Source organism: Rhamphochromis sp. 'chilingali' (genome assembly GCF_963969265.1).
Source record: "Rhamphochromis sp. 'chilingali' genome assembly, chromosome: 15".
NCBI classification, from domain to species: domain Eukaryota; kingdom Metazoa; phylum Chordata; class Actinopteri; order Cichliformes; family Cichlidae; genus Rhamphochromis; species Rhamphochromis sp. 'chilingali'.
Genome location: NC_137942.1, coordinates 13,318,817 through 13,337,032, shown reverse-complemented (window position 1 = coordinate 13,337,032; position 18,216 = coordinate 13,318,817). Strand labels below are relative to the sequence as shown.

General features: G+C 40.5%; 3 protein-coding genes across 4 annotated transcripts; 2 read left to right on the top strand and 1 right to left on the bottom strand.

Moving 5' to 3' along the window:
* Positions 1-203: 203 nt before the first annotated feature.
* On the top strand, positions 204-10,960 carry hid1a (HID1 domain containing a). The gene is made up of 19 exons (XM_080906047.1): positions 204-444; positions 1,175-1,324; positions 2,209-2,379; positions 3,071-3,187; positions 3,869-3,975; positions 4,106-4,222; positions 6,219-6,426; positions 6,515-6,571; positions 6,666-6,806; positions 6,899-6,989; positions 7,081-7,232; positions 7,334-7,412; positions 7,522-7,686; positions 7,825-8,052; positions 9,353-9,504; positions 9,585-9,671; positions 9,763-9,854; positions 9,963-10,121; positions 10,214-10,960. Exons 1-19 carry the CDS (start codon positions 379-381, stop codon positions 10,275-10,277), a joined length of 2,403 nt encoding a protein of 800 aa, XP_080762173.1. The 5' UTR covers positions 204-378; the 3' UTR covers positions 10,278-10,960.
* Positions 10,961-11,219: 259 nt separating this feature from the next.
* Positions 11,220-14,075, bottom strand: LOC308411867 (proton channel OTOP2-like; the record flags this gene model as incomplete). Of its 2 annotated transcripts, XM_080905905.1 has the most annotated exons (7): positions 11,220-11,436; positions 11,531-12,312; positions 12,395-12,519; positions 12,600-12,658; positions 12,743-12,879; positions 12,970-13,370; positions 13,938-14,075. In XM_080905905.1, the coding sequence occupies 6 exons, from the start codon at positions 13,364-13,366 to the stop codon at positions 11,266-11,268; spliced, it is 1,671 nt and encodes a 556-aa protein (XP_080762031.1). In that variant the 3' UTR covers positions 11,220-11,265. The 2 variants fall into 2 exon arrangements, with proteins under 2 accessions (XP_080762031.1, XP_080762030.1); XM_080905904.1 differs by lacking the exon at positions 13,938-14,075 and having other exon boundaries at positions 12,970-13,384.
* A 1,689-nt stretch (positions 14,076-15,764) lies between these two features.
* On the top strand, positions 15,765-17,403 carry amn (amnion associated transmembrane protein). Its single transcript, XM_080905642.1, has one exon. It carries the CDS (start codon positions 15,780-15,782, stop codon positions 17,166-17,168), a length of 1,389 nt encoding a protein of 462 aa, XP_080761768.1. The 5' UTR covers positions 15,765-15,779; the 3' UTR covers positions 17,169-17,403.
* The last annotated feature ends 813 nt before the right edge of the window (positions 17,404-18,216 follow it).

The following is an 18,216-nucleotide window of genomic DNA, read 5'->3' as shown; positions in this document are numbered from 1 at the left end:
TCATAATGTTTGTCTTGAGGGCTGAGACTATTAAATAGAAACAAGTCAACAAAGCAGTAAGCTGAAGTCTATTTCCACATATACCTTCTTATGGATATTTTATACTGAAGAGTAGACGTGCAGATTAGGTTGCCATGTATTATATTGTATTTTCTGTTGTATGGCAGATAGAAGGCTTAAAACAAAATATCCACTCTGAAGTAAGTGGCTGGCACATTTTCAACCCGGAAGTTGCAGTCTGTAGTGCAGCCTGCTTGCCCAGTCAGCCAATAGAGTGAAAAATTGTCTCCGCCAATGACTCGAGCGAAGGACGAAGGTGAGATTATCAGGGATTGTCAGTAGCGGCGGTCCTTCTGTGTATAAAGGCAAATAACCGCAATGGGCAGCACCGACTCTAAATTGAACTTCAGGAAGGCAGTGATCCAGCTCACGACCAAAACACAGGTGGGTTATGAGCAGTTTATATATATATTCTATCCAACTAAATAAATCGTTAAAAGACAGAGCCAGTGGGCGCACCGAAGAGCATCGTCGACGAGATGAAGGGATAACGCTTGCGACGCAGGAGCAAAAGAAAATATATATAAATAAAAATAAACTAATCTCGTGTTGCATGCAGCCTTTTTGGGTCACGTCTGTTTATTATTTTGCAGATTATAAATATTTATCACCTGAATGTAACGCGGCAAACAGGCCTGTGTCGTATTTTTATTAAACTGGATTAAATTGTCACAGAATCTGTTTTGTGAGTCACCGTAATTTGTTTTTGTTTGTTTGTTTGTTTTTTGCTTGTTTGGTTTTTCAATGCTGTACGCGTTCAGTTCAGATGATTATACATTATGGCGTACAGCAAAATCAAAGGTGATGACGTAGGTCTGGACTACGTTTGCAGATGCGGCAGGTGGACTGTGCCGTCAGTGTCACAGATACTGTTTGCGCTGCTGCTAGAACAACCAATTGTGTTGACATTGCCATGAGCTCTGATTATGTATAAATAAAGGATAAGCGTGTACATCTTTGTATGAAGGTAAAGGTCTCAGATGCGATTTTAATGCTGTGCAGCGCAAGATCAAGGCTGTTGTAAATAAAATAAAATAAAATAAGACGTCTGGCCGAGGTTAAATGCTCAGCTTTGCTTCAAAGGGAACTGAAATGTGCACATATTTTTCTCCAGCCAGTGGAAGCCACAGACGATGCCTTCTGGGATCAGTTCTGGGCAGACACCACCACCACGGTCCAGGATGTTTTCGCACTGGTGCCAGCTGCAGAGATAAGAGCTGTTCGAGAGGAGTCCCCCTCGAATTTAGCGACCCTTTGTTATAAAGTAAGCATTAAATAAACTCTCGGCGCATTTTGTGTTACATAATGGAATGCTGTTGTTTGGAAACTGTGCTTTATTTTGACTGCAGAGCCCTGCACAGGCTCTTAGATGTCTGAATAAATGAGTCAGCTCCCCTTCCTTTTCCCGTTGCTTCCCGTCTCTAGCCACCAGCTTCCGTTTTGAAGCTGCCTGTCAGAAACAAACACAGTGGGGCTCACAGCATAATTAAATGAAGAGGTGGGGATGAGAGCCCTTGAAAGCTGAGCAGGTTCAAAGGGGTTCTTGCTTATTTTTTAGCTTGCTTATCTGCAGCGTGTATTTGATTAAATTTAGATAATAAATCACCAAGTAAATTTTTGTTTTTGGTCCAAAAATTGCAGATACAGAGATTAAGTATGCTTGTCTGTTTGTTGGTAAGACTGCTGGTGCTTAACATGGTGCCATGTTTCCTAACAAACAAATGAGCATGACTCTTGATAACTGCTATAATATCTTTATGTCCTCAAACTAAAAGTTGATTGGGAATTATTATAATCATAGATTAAAATCTATGATTATGGATGGATAGCTGTTTTCCTCATGGTGACATTCTGGTTTGGAAAGAATTCAGTGTTAAAATAATTATATTATTTCAAAAAAATGTTATAAAACACTATAGATCCTTGATGTGTGGTGAGGTGTGCTGTGTGGGTCATGCTTCATTAACTAAACAAGTTCTAGCACCAGTGTAGCTGAAGCATATTCACTGTTTTTAAATTGAATTAAAACACAATATCAAACTGAATTAAATGATCAGTGCCATATATCAGTACAGAAGATGTAGATACTAGATATTATGTTCCATACTAAATATAATCACCCACTTACAATGTTTCTGGATTCTTCAGGCCGTGGAGAAGCTTGTCCAGGGAGCAGAGTCTGGTTGTCCCTCTGAGAAAGAAAAGCAGGTAGTCCTGAATTGCTGTCGCATCCTGACCCGCATCCTTCCCTACATCTTTGAGGACCAGGACTGGAGAGGATTTTTCTGGTCCACAGTGCCTGGTGCTGGGCGGGCTGGGGTGAGTTGGCATGGGAAAAGGAAGATCAGTTTGTCACAGATTAACATTGTGTATCCATGGTTGTATGGAAGAAAATCGAGGCACACACTGGAGAGGTCACCAGTCTATCACAGTGCTCACAAGGCTGGATCAGGAGTTAAGAAAATAGATAGCTAGATAAAAATATTCATAAATATACTCATCACATTCAGCGGGTTTTTAAATCACTTGTAACACTAAATACTGCTTTTGTTTGTTTCTAAAAAAATATGACAGAGTGTCAACAAGCTTCTCGGAAGCTTTCTTATTTTACTTATATAAAGATGGATTCACCTAATAAATTAGTTGCAATGTTCCCTCTAAGCTGAGCGCGTGAGCAATCGCATACTGCTGACACGGTCTCCCCACACAGAAAATCACACACACAAAAAGAAAAAAAATCCAGCCTGAATTGGAATTAAAGTAAATACATGTATTTATTTTATTTCGCTGATTTTCTGTGCGCGGAGACTGTGTCAGCAGTGCGCGATTGCTCATGCACTCAGCTTATAGGGAACAGTGGTTATAAGCCCTGTGCTTTCCCAAGTGGGAATGCTTTATTCCAGTGAACCTAAATTCCCTCATTCCAGATATAAAAAGGTGTATTCTCTTCCTTTTCTTTAAAAAAATGTAAATATTTTTGAAGGATTCCACTTTTTCCACATTTTTTCAGACAGACGAGCTGGATGATGATGAAGGAGCTCGACCACTGGCCGAGTCGCTGCTCCTGGCTATCGCTGACCTCCTCTTCTGCCCTGACTTCACTGTGCATAGTCACAAGAGGGGCCCTGTGAGTAACAGCTGTCCTTCTGACACGGTACAGTCCAGTGTCATTAATTTGTCATCCTACCTCCATCCAGCAAAAGAAGTTACTGCTGACAGAATAAACATTTATTCCTTGACCTTAGTCTCTAACATTGTTCCAGACGTTAGACATATTTCTTCAAGCACTGTTTCCTTCTTCCTGATCAAAGATTTCCCAACTAACCTGCCACTCAAGTTTGACCGAAGCACCGAGCTAGGTTCTGGTGGCTGATACTTTCTCAGCGACAAAGGAAGAATTCTCCATGAGTATGAAAAGAATGTTGCTCAGTCTGTAACTTTGAACTCCCCATTGCTGTTCATGTAATCATTTCAGTGCTAAGGTAGATGTCAGAAAAGTCTGTTATGGCAACTAAAGTGAAATTATCTTTTATATAAAAAGTGACAGCAACAGCAAATTATACCTACCCACAATCTGGATGGCAATGGCAGAATATTAGAATTCATATACCAGAAATCAGGTTTCATAAGCTATTTCTTACCAGGAGTTAACAATGTTTGACAATGTCAATCTTCCCATTATCTACAATTGAGTCTAAGTCACTGAATAAATTACTTTGCAAATCTAAGACCAGGAAATGTAGCTATAAAGCTATTTGACTGGATTTTTTTTGTGTGTGTGTACGTCTGTGTGTGTGACTTTATCCAGGACTCAGTAGAGAGCATGCAGTCTATAGACAGCTGTGAATACATTTGGGAGGCAGGGGTGGGATTTGCACAGTCGCCCCCTCTAAACTACATCCATGATCTGAATAGGTGAGTTGGCCTCAAGTGTGTAAAATCTCATGTGTGGTAAAAGCTAAAATGTAATCTTATTTTTGTGTGTGTGATTTACTTTTCTTTTTTCTTTTTTGTCTTTTCTGTCTTTTCAATCTCCATCCTTCAGGACAGAACTGTTGAGATTATTACTGACCTGCTTCTCCGAGGCCATGTACCTCCCTCCTTCATCAGACAACACTATCCTCAATCCTTGGGTGACATTTTTCTGCTCAACAGAAAACAGGTAATGGAAAATAAAAGCACATGCACACATACAGCAATGATTTAAAAAAAAAAAAAAAGAAAGAAGGAGAAGTACACAAATTTTAAAATCCAATTCTAAAGTTTTACTCACAGGACACGATAAAAAAAAAAAAGGCCCTTAGCACATCTCAAAATGAGGTAAATACAACCTCAGATGAACTATGGCATATGACAGCATGTCATTTATCACTTAACACAACTTAAACCAGACTACAGAAGCGGTGTGTGACAAAACCAAGTACATCCTTACTGGTTCCATGGGAATTAAGAGCAGCCAGGTGCTGCTAACCAAATATACGTCATTAACTGATCATCAGCAAGTGCGACAACTTCTAAAAAAACAGATATTTTGGCAGTGGGAGGTTTATAAGGCAGTTTCAATTGTTTTTCAGCGAGAGACATTATTCACAAGTGGAAAATATTGCAAGACAGCTACCAGTATCTTCAGGAGTGGGCATCCCAGCAAATTTACCCAAAGGTCAGACAGCACAGTGCTCACAGAAAGTGCAAAAAACCCAAGCTGCATGTCAGACTCAAAAAGAAAAAAGTTAATGTTTTTTCAAAGCGATAAGAAAAACACAAGCATCTTCTCTCTAAAAAGAATGGCTTAGATGTGAAAAGTTGCATCTGAAAACACCAGTGTCTTTTATGCAAACAATACCAAAGCAGAAATGTTTGGTCATCATGCAAAGCACCACATTTAGAGAGAACCAAACAAGGCATATCAGCACAAACACCTCATACCAATTATAAAAGGTGATGATTTATGCTTGTTTTCTTGGGCACTTTGCAGTCACTGAGCTGACCCTGAACTTTTCTGTATACCAAATTATTCTAGAGTCAAATGTGGGGCCTTCTGTCTGATATCTAAAGTTTGGCTGAAACTGGGTTATGCATGTAAAGAAGAGTCCATAATGATGGAAAAGACTGATAAAGTCATAGAGAAAACAAGTAGTTCTAGTTATTGCTGATAAAGGCAGTTCTTCAAGCTACTGAATGGTGCATTTTCTTCAATTTCATATCAGTTTTTAAATAAATAAAGATAAAGTGTAATATGTCATGCTGTTGTTCATCTTAGGGTGACACAGTAAGGACTAGAAAATGTTTTAATAATTTCCTGATATGTAAACCTTAGAACTGACAGAAGGTTTTGACTATTTACCATGACACACACACACACACACACACACACACACACACACACACACACACACACACACACACACACACACACACACACACACACACACACAAATGTAGTGATGTACGCAAAAGGAGCCAAATGCAGACTATAGAGGCCAATCTTGCTAAATAATAATGACTTTTCTTCTAGTGGAGTATAAGTCAATACAAATAAAAAGCAGAAAATCGACCACTGAAACCAAGGAACCATAACAAACAGATCGGACTGAACAGGCTGAGAACACAGACGGCCTGGCAAAGGACAAAGGAAGATAGTGATTATAAATACACAGAGGGGTTATTGGTGCAGTGAGGAGGAACCTGGGACACACAGCTGAACTAAATCAGAATAATAAGTAAAATTAAAACATGACACTAGGAGACAAATGACAGAATAAAGCAGGAAATAACAAGACAGAAAAACACCTACCACAGAGGCTAAGAGCTGACAGCAGGATACAAAGAACACAGAGGGGGTAAAAGAAACCGAAGACTTAAGGAACTAAATATTAACAAACTACCATGAGAAGAAATCAAATACTTGTTCAGAAACCAAAAAAGCCTGAGAGTATAAACATAAAGAAACCAACCAAGAATAAGTGCTGAAAGTAAAATAATACAACACTCAAACTCAGTCACAAAACCCCCTCAGTGTTTGTGACATAAACCTTGCTATATCACCATGGTGATGTGTCATGGTTCAGTTATCTCTTAGATGTAAATAAAATTGCAAAAAATGAAAGATGGATTGCATGACATTTAGTGACATTGTCACCATCTTTGTTTGTCCCTAGACATGCTCTGCCTCTATTCACGTCTCTCCTGAATGTGGTGTGCGCTTATGACCCGGTGGGTTATGGCATCCCGTACAACCACCTGCTCTTCTCTGACTACCGGGAGCAGCTGGTGGAGCAGGCGGTACAGATCCTCATTGTGACACTGGAGCATGATGGAGGGATTCCCCACCCCCCTGCCTCTCCATCCAGCATAGAGGAACAAGAGGTAACTTCAAGACTGTGACGAAGACACTTGATGGCTTTATTGCATTTAATTAATGTTATTCAAATCTTTCTGAATTTGTTCGGCTCAGTCTACAGGACCAGAAAACCTGTTTGTGAATTATTTGTCAAGGATTCACAGAGAGGAGGTATGCATATCAGTGTTTCTTAAAAATCCTCCAATGTCATTACTTTAAAGACTGTATTGTGAAAATCTGTATCTTTGTGGTCTCCCAATGGTAGGACTTTGATTTTGTACTGAAAGGCCTGGCTCGTCTGCTGACCAACCCTTTGACCCAGACTTACCTGCCTAACTCCACCAAGAAGATCCAGTTCCACCAGGAGCTTCTGGTGCTTTTCTGGAAACTTTGCGACTTCAATAAGGTTAGAACAAAGATAAAGGCTTCTTTGGGGAGGCGATGCATTAAAAGGTGCTTTCATTTGACGTCACAATCTACTTTGTGTTCCCACTACAGAAGTTCCTGTTCTTTGTCCTGAAGAGCAGCGATGTGTTAGATATCCTGGTTCCTATACTCTATTACTTGAATGACGCGAGAGCAGACCAGTGTGAGTCTCCTCAGTTGCTTCACTGCACACGACAAACCTCTACTAGAAGCATGCATTTAACAATTTCTGGTGTGATTTGTCTTTTCTGCAGCACGTGTTGGACTTATGCACATTGGTGTGTTCATTTTGCTGTTGCTGAGTGGTGAGAGAAACTTTGGCGTGCGCTTGAATAAGCCCTATTCTCTCCATGTGCCTATGGACATCCCGGTGTTCACAGGGACTCATGCTGACCTCCTTATAGTGGTAAGACACACCTGCTGCTGTGCTGAAATGGGAGTTTTCTTGATAGCTAACTAATTCAAATACAGTGAAGTTTTACAGCTGTGGCTCTGTTTGGTTTCTAGGTGTTTCACAAGATAATCACAACAGGCCACCAGCGTCTCCAGCCTCTCTTTGACTGCCTACTAACCATCATTGTAAATGGTAAATACGCATTTGATTTCAGATTTTGTTTTCAACATAACCACGCCATGACAATTAGTTGTTACAGTTTTTATTTCACACCCTTTTAATACTCCTGCTTATCCTTCAGTTTCCCCTTACTTGAAGAGCCTGTCAATGGTAGCAGCTAATAAACTGCTCCACCTGCTGGAGGCCTTTTCCACCACCTGGTTCCTGTTCTCTGCAGCTCAGAACCATCACCTGGTTTTTTTCCTTCTCGAGGCTTTCAACAACATTATCCAGTACCAGTTTGATGGTAAGAGAAAGCTGGAGACATTCAAGGCATAGATAGATAGATAGATAGATAGATAGATAGATAGATAGATAGATAGATATCTAGTTCTTTTGTTGTGAGATACATTATTTTCACAAGTGTCCATGTTTCTCTCCCCAGGAAACTGCAACCTGGTTTATGCCATAATTCGCAAGCGTAATGTGTTCCATCAGCTGGCTAACCTGCCCTCTGACCCCAGTTCCATCCAGAAGGCTTTGCAAAGGAAGAAGAAGTCGCCCGACGTCATTTCCCGCACCAGCTCCCAAGAGACTGTATCCATGGAGGGCTCACACCCTGCAGTGCCAGCGGAGCCCGGTACACTAAAGGCCAGCCTGGTTGCTATGCCAGGTAATGACTCTACGTGTTGTTTGTACGGTAATGTTGTAATTTCAAAACAATCTATTCACTGTGTGGTAGTCACAGCGCACATAACATATATCTTCGCCGGACACATTTTTCCTTCAGAAGTCTTTTCATTTTTCATGGCACAGATTCAAAAACGGTGAGGAAAACATTTCTCTGAGATTTTGATCCATATTGACATGACACCACACAGTTACTGCACATTTATGGGCTGTAAATTCATGATGAGAATCTCCTGTTCCACCACATTGCAAAGGTGCTCTATAGGTCTACGATCTGGTGACTGTGGAGGCCATTCAAATACAGTCAACTCATTATCTTCTTCAAAAAACAGACATAATTTGAGATTCATCACGTGGAGCGTTATCCTGCTGGAAGCAACAATTAGGAGATTGGTACACTGGTCATAAAGGTCATTAACAATACTCAAGTCCTCTGTGGGGTTTAAATAATACTCAGTTGGTAATAAGGGGCCCAAAATGTGCCAAGCGTTTATGTTGTTCACACCAAATTTTGTCTCTACTATCCGACTGAGACTTTGAGACTTAGCAGACCTGGAAGAGTTTTTCCACCAGCCCGTGTGAACTGTAGCTTCAGTTTCCTGTTCTTAGCTGACAGGGGTGGCACCTGGTGTGCTTTTTGTCGCTGTAGCCTATCTGCTTCAAGGTTCAATATTTTGTGTGTTCAGAGATGCTCTTCTGTGTATCTTGATTATAAGAAGTGGAATTACTGTTGTCTTCCTATAAGCTGAAAGCGGTCTGGCCATCCTCTTCTGACATCAACAAGACATTTCACCCAGAGAACTGCTGCTCATTCCATATTTTCTTATTTTTAGACCATTCTCTGTAAATCTTACTCAGACCAACACATCTGGTACCAACAACCATTTCATGTTCAGTCACTTAAACTACCCTTCTTCCCCATTCTGATGCTCGGTTGGAATTTCAGCAGGCTGCTTTGACCATGTCTACATGCCTAGATACATTGAGTTGCTGCCATGTTATTAGCTCATTAGATGCAAGCTGCTGAACATCTATAACTAATAAAGTGTCATGTATTTCATGTACATATGCACATCATGCACATGAAAATGACTGCCTTAGAACTAGCAGATTGAATTCATATGTCTTTAATTTAGTCTCTATGCATTTTTTAGTTACAACACAAAATTAGTTGGTGTTGCATTTAATTTTTTGGTAAGACTATAAAAGTAAAGTAATGTCGCCAGACACATCTGTAACGTATTCACTAATGTCCTGTGATTTATGATGCTGGTTTCCTGTAGGCATTGATAAACTGACAGAGAAGTCCCAAGTATCAGAGGATGGCACCATGGTGTCAGTTCCAAAGACAGACTCCCCAAACGCTGTCCACCCAGACCAAAGTGCAGTCACTGGGACCAGCGACACGGAGTCTAACTCAGGCAGGGACAATGAAGTAAGTGCCTTTTTATGGGGTGTATTGGTTTGCTCCAGTGGAAAGAGGATATTTCTAAATGCATTTATTCACACTATTAGGATGTTTTCTACACTGAAGCAGAAATGGAGAGAAGACGTTTGTCAAGTGCATCGTCAACGTCCTTTTGGGCTCCCACACCAGACTGGGTTTGCTTTCAGCCTCTCATTCAGTTTTTGTTAGATGTTGGATATTTAGAGGAATGAGAAGTCAATTTAGATTTGCTCGCTTTTATCCCAGGTCCTCTCTTGGAAATGTAAGCTACCCCTGCAGACCATCATGAGACTTCTACAGGTGCTGGTGCCTCAGGTGGAGAAAATCTGCATCGACAAGTATGCAAACACTTCGCTTAGCTTTGATCGGACTGCAAAAAGCATATTCTAACTGTTTTGATATATTACTAAAAATGCTGTAAACGTCTACTGTGTCTTTCATTGCAGAGGTCTAACAGATGAATCAGAGATCCTAAAGTTTCTACAGCATGGCACATTAGTGGGCCTGCTGCCGGTTCCTCACCCCATCCTCATTAGGAAATATCAGGCCAATGCAGGCACTGCCATGTGGTTTCGCACCTACATGTGGGGCGTCGTTTATTTGCGGTGAGTTAGAAATTTTAGACGAGAATTATGGACACTGATATCCTCAAAAGCAAATTAAAACGAATCCATTATTTTCTTTTTTTCTGTTTCAGCAATGTTGATCCTCCGATCTGGTATGACACTGACGTCCGACTATTTGAGATCCAGAGGATGTAGACTGTCAATGAAAATGAATCTAGGGTTCTTCATCCCTTCAGTATCTGCTGGTTTTGTGGGAAACCTCATTGTGTTGAAACTATCCTTGTGAACCTGTTGCTTGCTTCTGACACCACCAAACTAGACAGGGGAGTCATTCAGATGAGTGGAGTAGAAATTTCTCTCTATATTAAGATAGAAAGTGTTTGAATTATCACTAGTGTCCATAAACAACTGTGTTTGTACATTTCTTCAAACCTTAAGACCGCAGAATGTTTGTCAAAGCACTGAGATGACTGGAGTGTTTGGTAAGGGCTGAGGCAAATTTTAGCAGTATAAAAGTGAAAGAGGGAACATTGTTTAACTTTCAAAGACGTGTAACATATCCTGTATAGCTCAAAGTTATCATTCCAATATTATTTGTTGTACTTGAAATGCTTTAAAGTGAACTTGCACCTTTTTGAGTTGTCGTTTGTGGTTGAAGTTTATGTGATTATATTTTGAGACAGATTGTATGTTTTTATGTATATGACAAGGTTTCATTTTTGAGAAATGCTTATAATGTTCTATGCTGAAATTGTATTTTCCTTAAAGTGTCCTGAAAAAAAATATATATAATATATAATATGTATCTGCAAATTCTGCATTGGTCACATTATGTATGACAGTGCTGTAAAGCAAATCTGAAATTTCAGGTGTGTAAACAGTTCATAAAGTAGCAGCAGTTCTGCACAAAGTCCAATTCTGCCATCTGTAAAAGCGCCACCTTCACATGTTAACCACTAGGTGGCATCATGCTCCTGTTCGTCACTTAATCTGCAAAAGGTTTATTATATGAACACATTTGCATCGCCACATATCAAATCCCTGCACTGAATCCTTCTACAGGGAAAACTGAAAACACGAAGACATTTTTTAAATTTATTTATTAAAGGTAGTTAAATAACATGTTAAATGTTTTGATACATAAAATTGTTCACCTAAATCAAAATAATGATTACGAGATTAGTCAATCTCTTAGATAAACTTCAAAGAGACTGGCCACAGCGTGCATGCGATAGAAGATTCCAAAAGGAAGTCCAATATTCACAATTGCGTTCCACATTGTGTAATTGTAAAAGTATATCTCAGCGGAGTGGTCGAACTGGGGACGAGCCCCAAATGCAGGCATGATCCATAGCTGTCAATATAGAAAAAGGGAATTAGACACATTTTGACAGGAAACACTGGTTGTTACAACTGTAGATAGTCCAATAAGCACAAATACAACTTACAATTATGTTTGCCAGGAGCAAAAAGGCACACACTTCCCTCAGAACTCTCCTTTTCCAACTTGGCTTTTTAGAAATTGAGTATCTTGATATTTGACCCTCCACGTCATTGGCCATTTCAGCATGATCTTGAAAAGCACGGGCATTTGCCGGCATTACATTGATGGGCTCCCGATGGAGGCCTTCAATGATGAAATAGTTCTGCAGGCCAATCTCAACCACCAATACCACAGCCCAGGCCAGGTTGAGCACATTTAGGTAACCCTGGGCTCCACTCGCCACTGTAGCCACAAGGCTGAAATAGCTAATGATGAATTGCCCCAAAGAGGATGCCACCAGTAGCCCCACGTCCAGGCTGCGAGTGGGGTTTTTGTCTGATACATATTCCCTGCGGTCCAGTCTGTAAATAATGCAGCCAATCATAGTGGAGAGGGACATCAAGCTAACAATCACTATGTTCATAATGAAATGAATCAGCAGGGCCTTATTTCGTTTATCCTTGTCTTCTTTGAGTATGTTAATCTTGTACAGTACAAATGTAACAAGTCCTGCCACCACCAGGAGCAGTCCTGCTACAGGCCCTACGAAAACATCTTTCACATAGAAGTTAAATTTGTAGTGCTTGTGATGTTCAACAATTCTGCCCACGTTTTTCCACATTATGTAGGTCATGGCAGAAGCAAAGAGGCTGTATTCTATGTTGAAGGGGTACAGGTAGTAGAAGGCCTCTTTGAAGGTCTCACATGCCATATGACTGCATGTGCACTTCTTGGCACCGTAGTTGGCTGGAACAGAAAGAGCAACCATCAGTTATTTTCCTTGTAAACACTGACCTTCATCTAAAAACAGGAAGCTACGGCTCAATACCTCTGTACAACTTGTGCGAGACACTTATATTCAGATGAGTTATCTCAGTTTGGTGAATTGACTCCTCAGTCACTGCTGCCATCCACACCACCAGGTTAGTTGAAAGTGTAAGAGTAAGCCCACATCTGAAAGGGAAAAAAGATAAGGAATGTTATATACTCTGAAATGAGTGAATGGAGGTGATGAAATGTTTAAAAGAATCTACCGTGTTAAGCTGGTGTGTAGCTGCACGCAGTCCCTTGAATGAAACCACAGGAAGTAGGTCTAAAAGAGACAACTTTTAAAAGTTTTGCCAGTGCAGCATGCAAGAGCGCGTATATTCTTACAATTTTCATAACATGCAACAACCTGGAAAAATAAAAACACAGCTTGCACAATGGGGTAGGCTACTTTAACAGGAGAATCACAGTGAAGGTAGCCCACATAAGTGGCGATCTTGAAGATGTCCATGAGGAAACTAAGGAGGCCAAACAGCACAAGCCCAGCTGCAACATATAAAAAAATAAAAAATTAGGGGTTTAAGCTGAAACGAGCAATCAGAAACAGAGCCAGAAAGCACTGCTCGGACTTCTCACCCTTGAGCCACACAGGCCCAGCATGGCGATCTTTAAATAAGACTGCACGATCCTTTCGGGAGGTGACGACCATGTAAAACAGCATCCACAACATAGTAAGGACGAGGAGGGTGATGAGGAAGATTTGCCGGTGCACTGGTGTTATGGCCACAACATTGAAGGCGCTGCTGCTGACCAGAGCACAGCCAAGCATCAGGATGTTGATGCAAATTATCCCAGACAGGAGCCATTCACCACCTTGGGGGGTCCTTTCTTTAACTACTTCCACATCGTGTCCACTTTCACTAGCACCATCCACAGTGGGAGGATGGGGAGGACTGGGCAAATGCTGGATGCTGTCCACTTGTGTCACAGTTCCACCATTTGATGGATGAGCCGTCATAACAACGTTTGGCATTTTCCTACAAAAGATCATGTGCTTTAGCTTAAGTGAAGCTGTAATGATCCCATATCTTTACAGGTTAACCGCTGAGAAATACAAGATTTTATTATGAGCCTACTAAAGAAAATAAGCGGGGAAGGACTATAAAAGCGCACTCAAGAGTACTAAAACACCACATGAGTCTTTTATTATGGAAAACAACGATATTTCAGCTTTAGCTACAGGATTAATATTATTTACATCCACCACTATTTTAAATGTGATTGTCCAAAAAAGAGAGAGAGAAAGCGAGAGAAAAGAAAGACAGAAAGAAAAGTGAATCTTTGAAAACTGATCTACAGCGTTCGTGTTGGACTTTCAAACTAGTGTCAAGATGCCAGAGGGTGCATGTTGCTTTCGGGTTAAAGTTTATCTAAACTGAACACTGAGTTGGAAAACAAGGCATAGCCTAAGTGGATCAGCGCTCTAGTCTGCGCAGGTCAGATTGCACAGAAAGCTTCCGCAGTGCTCACGTAAACGACTAAAAACAGGTGCAATTAGTTTTGGCTGATTGTTTAATCTCTCACCGCACCCAAAGGAGACTTACACCACATATTTTGGTGTTTTTCCCCAATCGTCACTTGTGCTGGTCAGGTCCGGTTTCGTATTTGGTCGTTATTCCATAAACAACGAACTCTACTAGCTCGTGACACTGGCGCACGTCAGGAACTGCCTGAAGGGAAATCCAAGTGCGACGGGTACTTGAGTCTGTTTACTATGCAGATTCTTGCAGCTTCCAAGAAGGAGCTATTTTGGTCGTGCGACTGTAAGTGTAGTCCTGTTGACCTTAGACATTTGAAAATTCAAGAAGTAAACTTGATGGCTTTCCTTCGAATGCAAAATAAACAATGTAAATGATATGGACTTTGATGCATTCATATTAAGCATCTGAATGGATTTATGTGCATATAAATGCTCATTACTCACTGAAAATGAATTAGATGATGGTTGATCATTAAGGTGCGTATCTGATGCTGGTAGCAGTCAAATTAATTATGTTTGACACACACACACACATTATATATATATATATATATATATATATATATATATATATATATATATATATATATATATATATATATATTGTTAAGGTTCAAAATTGAGGAGGGAGAGTACAAACCACCCTTGGTCCAGAAGCTCTTGGTCAAACAATGATTTTAATGACTACACACGTGTGGGAAGACACTCTGTACGCAGACAGCAAGTGATCTTCGACTTAATCAAAGCATAAACAGATATTTTATAGCATCAGGGTTTGATTTACTGACGCCCCTTCATGCGTCACAGATACATTTTATACATAGATCAGATCAACACCACAATGACTTTTAACCCAGAAGATCATCTTCTATTTTCATGGCCGGCACTTCCTTTCTACCTTTCAGTTCCTCTTTCTTGCCGAGACGACAAGGACGGTTCCTCTTTTACCGAGACATGACTAATCTCTCTCTCCTCTAAATAAATCTAACTCATGTGTGTGTGTCACGACCTCACATGCTCTCTGTGTCACCTCTTCACCTGTTGCACTTCTGACCTTTCACTAGACCAGAGGCTCACCGAGACTATGTGTATGTCTTCTACTAAATAAATGTTTTAACCAAGAACCTCTACTAAAACCTTAATATGAAATGACCTGATATATAAGTGTTTTGTAAGCATGTATTGCAATTCCTTCTATGTTCTAGTTTTCCCTCAGCATGTATCACCTGAACAGTCACGTCAGTGAAGCTTAAGACCTTTAAAGAACCTGAACATCAACTCAAATAAGCACAGATATGCATTGTGTACACAATAGTTATAACTGCATCTGAAATACAAAATTAACATCATCATAAACATCTTAAGGCCATCTTAAAGCTATCTGTTACATTGTTAAAGCAATGATCATACTGCAGATTATATTATTAATGCAATGGTAATAATGATGATTATTTAACAATAGCAGTAAAATAATTTCCCTGCTCCACAATATATATATATATATATATATATATAATTTAGACCAGAAGCTAAATTATTGCATCGATCAGAGAATTAGCATTACTGACGAAGCAGAATTATCACCACATTTGATTGCATTGGACTTAATGTAATTCAGTGAGTATACAAATAGCAGTGTCAGTGGCAATAGCAGCAATATAAACCTAAATAATTCATTTCTACTTTAGTTCTAAGCAGAAATGCATTGAAGGGAAAATGCAGTGGTAAGGATGTTTTGGTATTACCAATAAAACCGGTCTGTTGTAGCAGAAAATGTAAATGTTTTACCTGCTTGAGCAGGCTGATTTGGTTTAGTACCCTTAGTAAGCTGTGTGCACTCGTGTTAGTCACAAGATTTGAAACAAAGGTCACGCAATATTCTTTTAGGCTGTCACAATTACCCAGGATGCTGAAAATACCAGACATGCTCTTGCTCTTCTGTCTCGTTGGGGTAGCAAATGCCCTATATAAACAGTGGATTCCTGATACAAACTATGAGAATAAGACCAACTGGGACAAAGGCGATATTCCTTGTGGCAATGACATAGTTCAGTTTTCGGCTCAAAGAAAAGTGTCTGTGTTTGTGGAGACCACTCATGCTGTGCTGGAGATGAGGTTGCCAGTTGATGGGGAGTTCATCCTGAATTCAGGAGCTGGATTTTATGCTGTCACCGGGCAGGACCCAGGCTGTGGAACGGGTGTCACGACCGAGTTTAAAGATTCAGAGTCATTTCAGTGGTACGATCCAACTCTATGGCAGGCAGCTGCAACTCTGAATGACCTAGAGCAAGGAAACTTCCTATTCTCTGTCCACGAGGAGAGCGTCCCCTGCCATTACGATGATGTTGTTTTTAAAGCCCTCTCCTCCTTCAGAGTGGACACCAGCTCTAGTCATTCTAGCATCACTGTCAAATCTGTGTCTGTGCTGGGGGATACATTTACTACCCAGTCTGAGTTCTCCCAGTATCTCAGCTCAAGTTTGGGCAAACTGCAGTTTCATGGATCCTCTGCTGTTGCTGTCGGAAACCCAGCCTGTGAGGATCCCTCTGGCTGTGACTGTGGGAATTCTGTACACCATCAGCAGATCTGTAGCACAGTAACGTGTGACTCTCCAAATTGTAAGAACCCTCTTCGCCCAACAGGACACTGTTGTGATGTGTGTGGTGCCATTGTTACCCTCCTTTTTGATGACGGTTTTAACCTTCAGACTTACAGGGAACGAATCCGTCACCTTTTTCTTGCCCTGCCACAATACCAGTCCATTCAGCTGGGGATGTCCAAAGTCTTAAAGCCACAGCGGCTGATGGGGATAATCCGTCTTGGTACGTTATCTGAAATCCAGATAGTAATACTGGATGGAGAGCAGGGAATACAGTCAGCAGCTTTGGCCCAGGACATAATGAAGGATGCTCGTTCTCATGGCTCTAATTTGGGAATCTCCGGAGTTGAAGTTCAGACCTCTTCTGAGGAAACTGGAGATAGTGCAGGGTTGGCAGTTGGAGTTGTTTTTGGAGTTTTACTGCTGATTACACTCATTATCTTGGGTGTCTTGATTCATAAAGGGGTTGTTCAAATGCCAACACTGAACAGATTCAAAAATAGAAACAACATACCAGATCTCGGTGGACCTCTCGACCATGGGTTTGATAATCCTATGTTTGACCAGCCCACTATGATGCCTGACATTCCTAGTCTATATGGGACTGGAGTTAGTAATTCAATCTCGATGACTCAGACAGCTGTACACTTTGTAAACCCAGTTTATGATGAGAGTGAAACAGATTTTACTGCCTAAAGATGAACATATGTTAGCATTTAATAACAGTACTTTTGTTTCAAATTGAATGATTTTAAATCCCACAAATTAAAGTATATAGTTGTATACAGTTTTATTACCACTGAACAATGTAAATAACCTAGGCGACAGGCACTAAATCTTCGAATAACCAAATAAATCTGTAACGCAAATAAAAGAATTGCTGGCAGACAATTGTGTGTTTTCCTCTTCATTTGCATCACATTTAAGAGCAATAAAGTTTCAAAAAGCTGCAGTAAATCCTTAACACTTCATGTGCTGCATAGTTTTCTCCATGGTGCGCATTTACTACCACTATTCAATTTAAACTTCTATGTTATCTATTGTGGGGGTTAAAAAGCTCTTTATACAATATCTTTACAAAGCTTGTTATGTAACATCAATAAATAGTCATAATAGACCATTTCTTTTCTTTTACAAGCTCACAGTGGAGGCAGCTCATAATCTGTTAGCATATACATCATTCTGCATTGACCAGAGCAAAGGTTCAGTGAAGTCGGCCATGAATTTATGGAGCAGCTTGACAGGACCAGTAACATTATGAAATGAAACTGAGCCTTGGTGATAGGCAACATATTAACCAATCCTGCTAATATCAGTAGTTTCCAAGATGGGCTCCACACCAGTATGCCAGGCAGAAAAACATCCGCTGTTCTTTCCCACGCACCAGGAAAAATTGTTCCCGGTGATGCAGCTGCTACTTTACTCTCCCTTTCGATCGATACTCTTCTCACTCAGCTCTGCTTCAATATAGTGTTTTCCCAAGTAAAGGCTCTGTAAATTCATGGCTTGGCATGAGTATTCAAAGTCGGGATGTTCCGGGTATCTGTGCTGCCATGGGCTGATGTTGGTCAGGTGTCTCGGTCAAAGGTCAAACTTCTGGAGTCTTAAAAAAAAGGGGGAAATAGACAATGTGGAAATAAAAATAAGATATGACAAGCGGTGGGTGGGTGATGTATTGAAGGGTTATTTGCATTTTAAAAAGTCCTCTCCGGTGTCAGGGTTAGGCAGGGTAGAAAGATGAGGG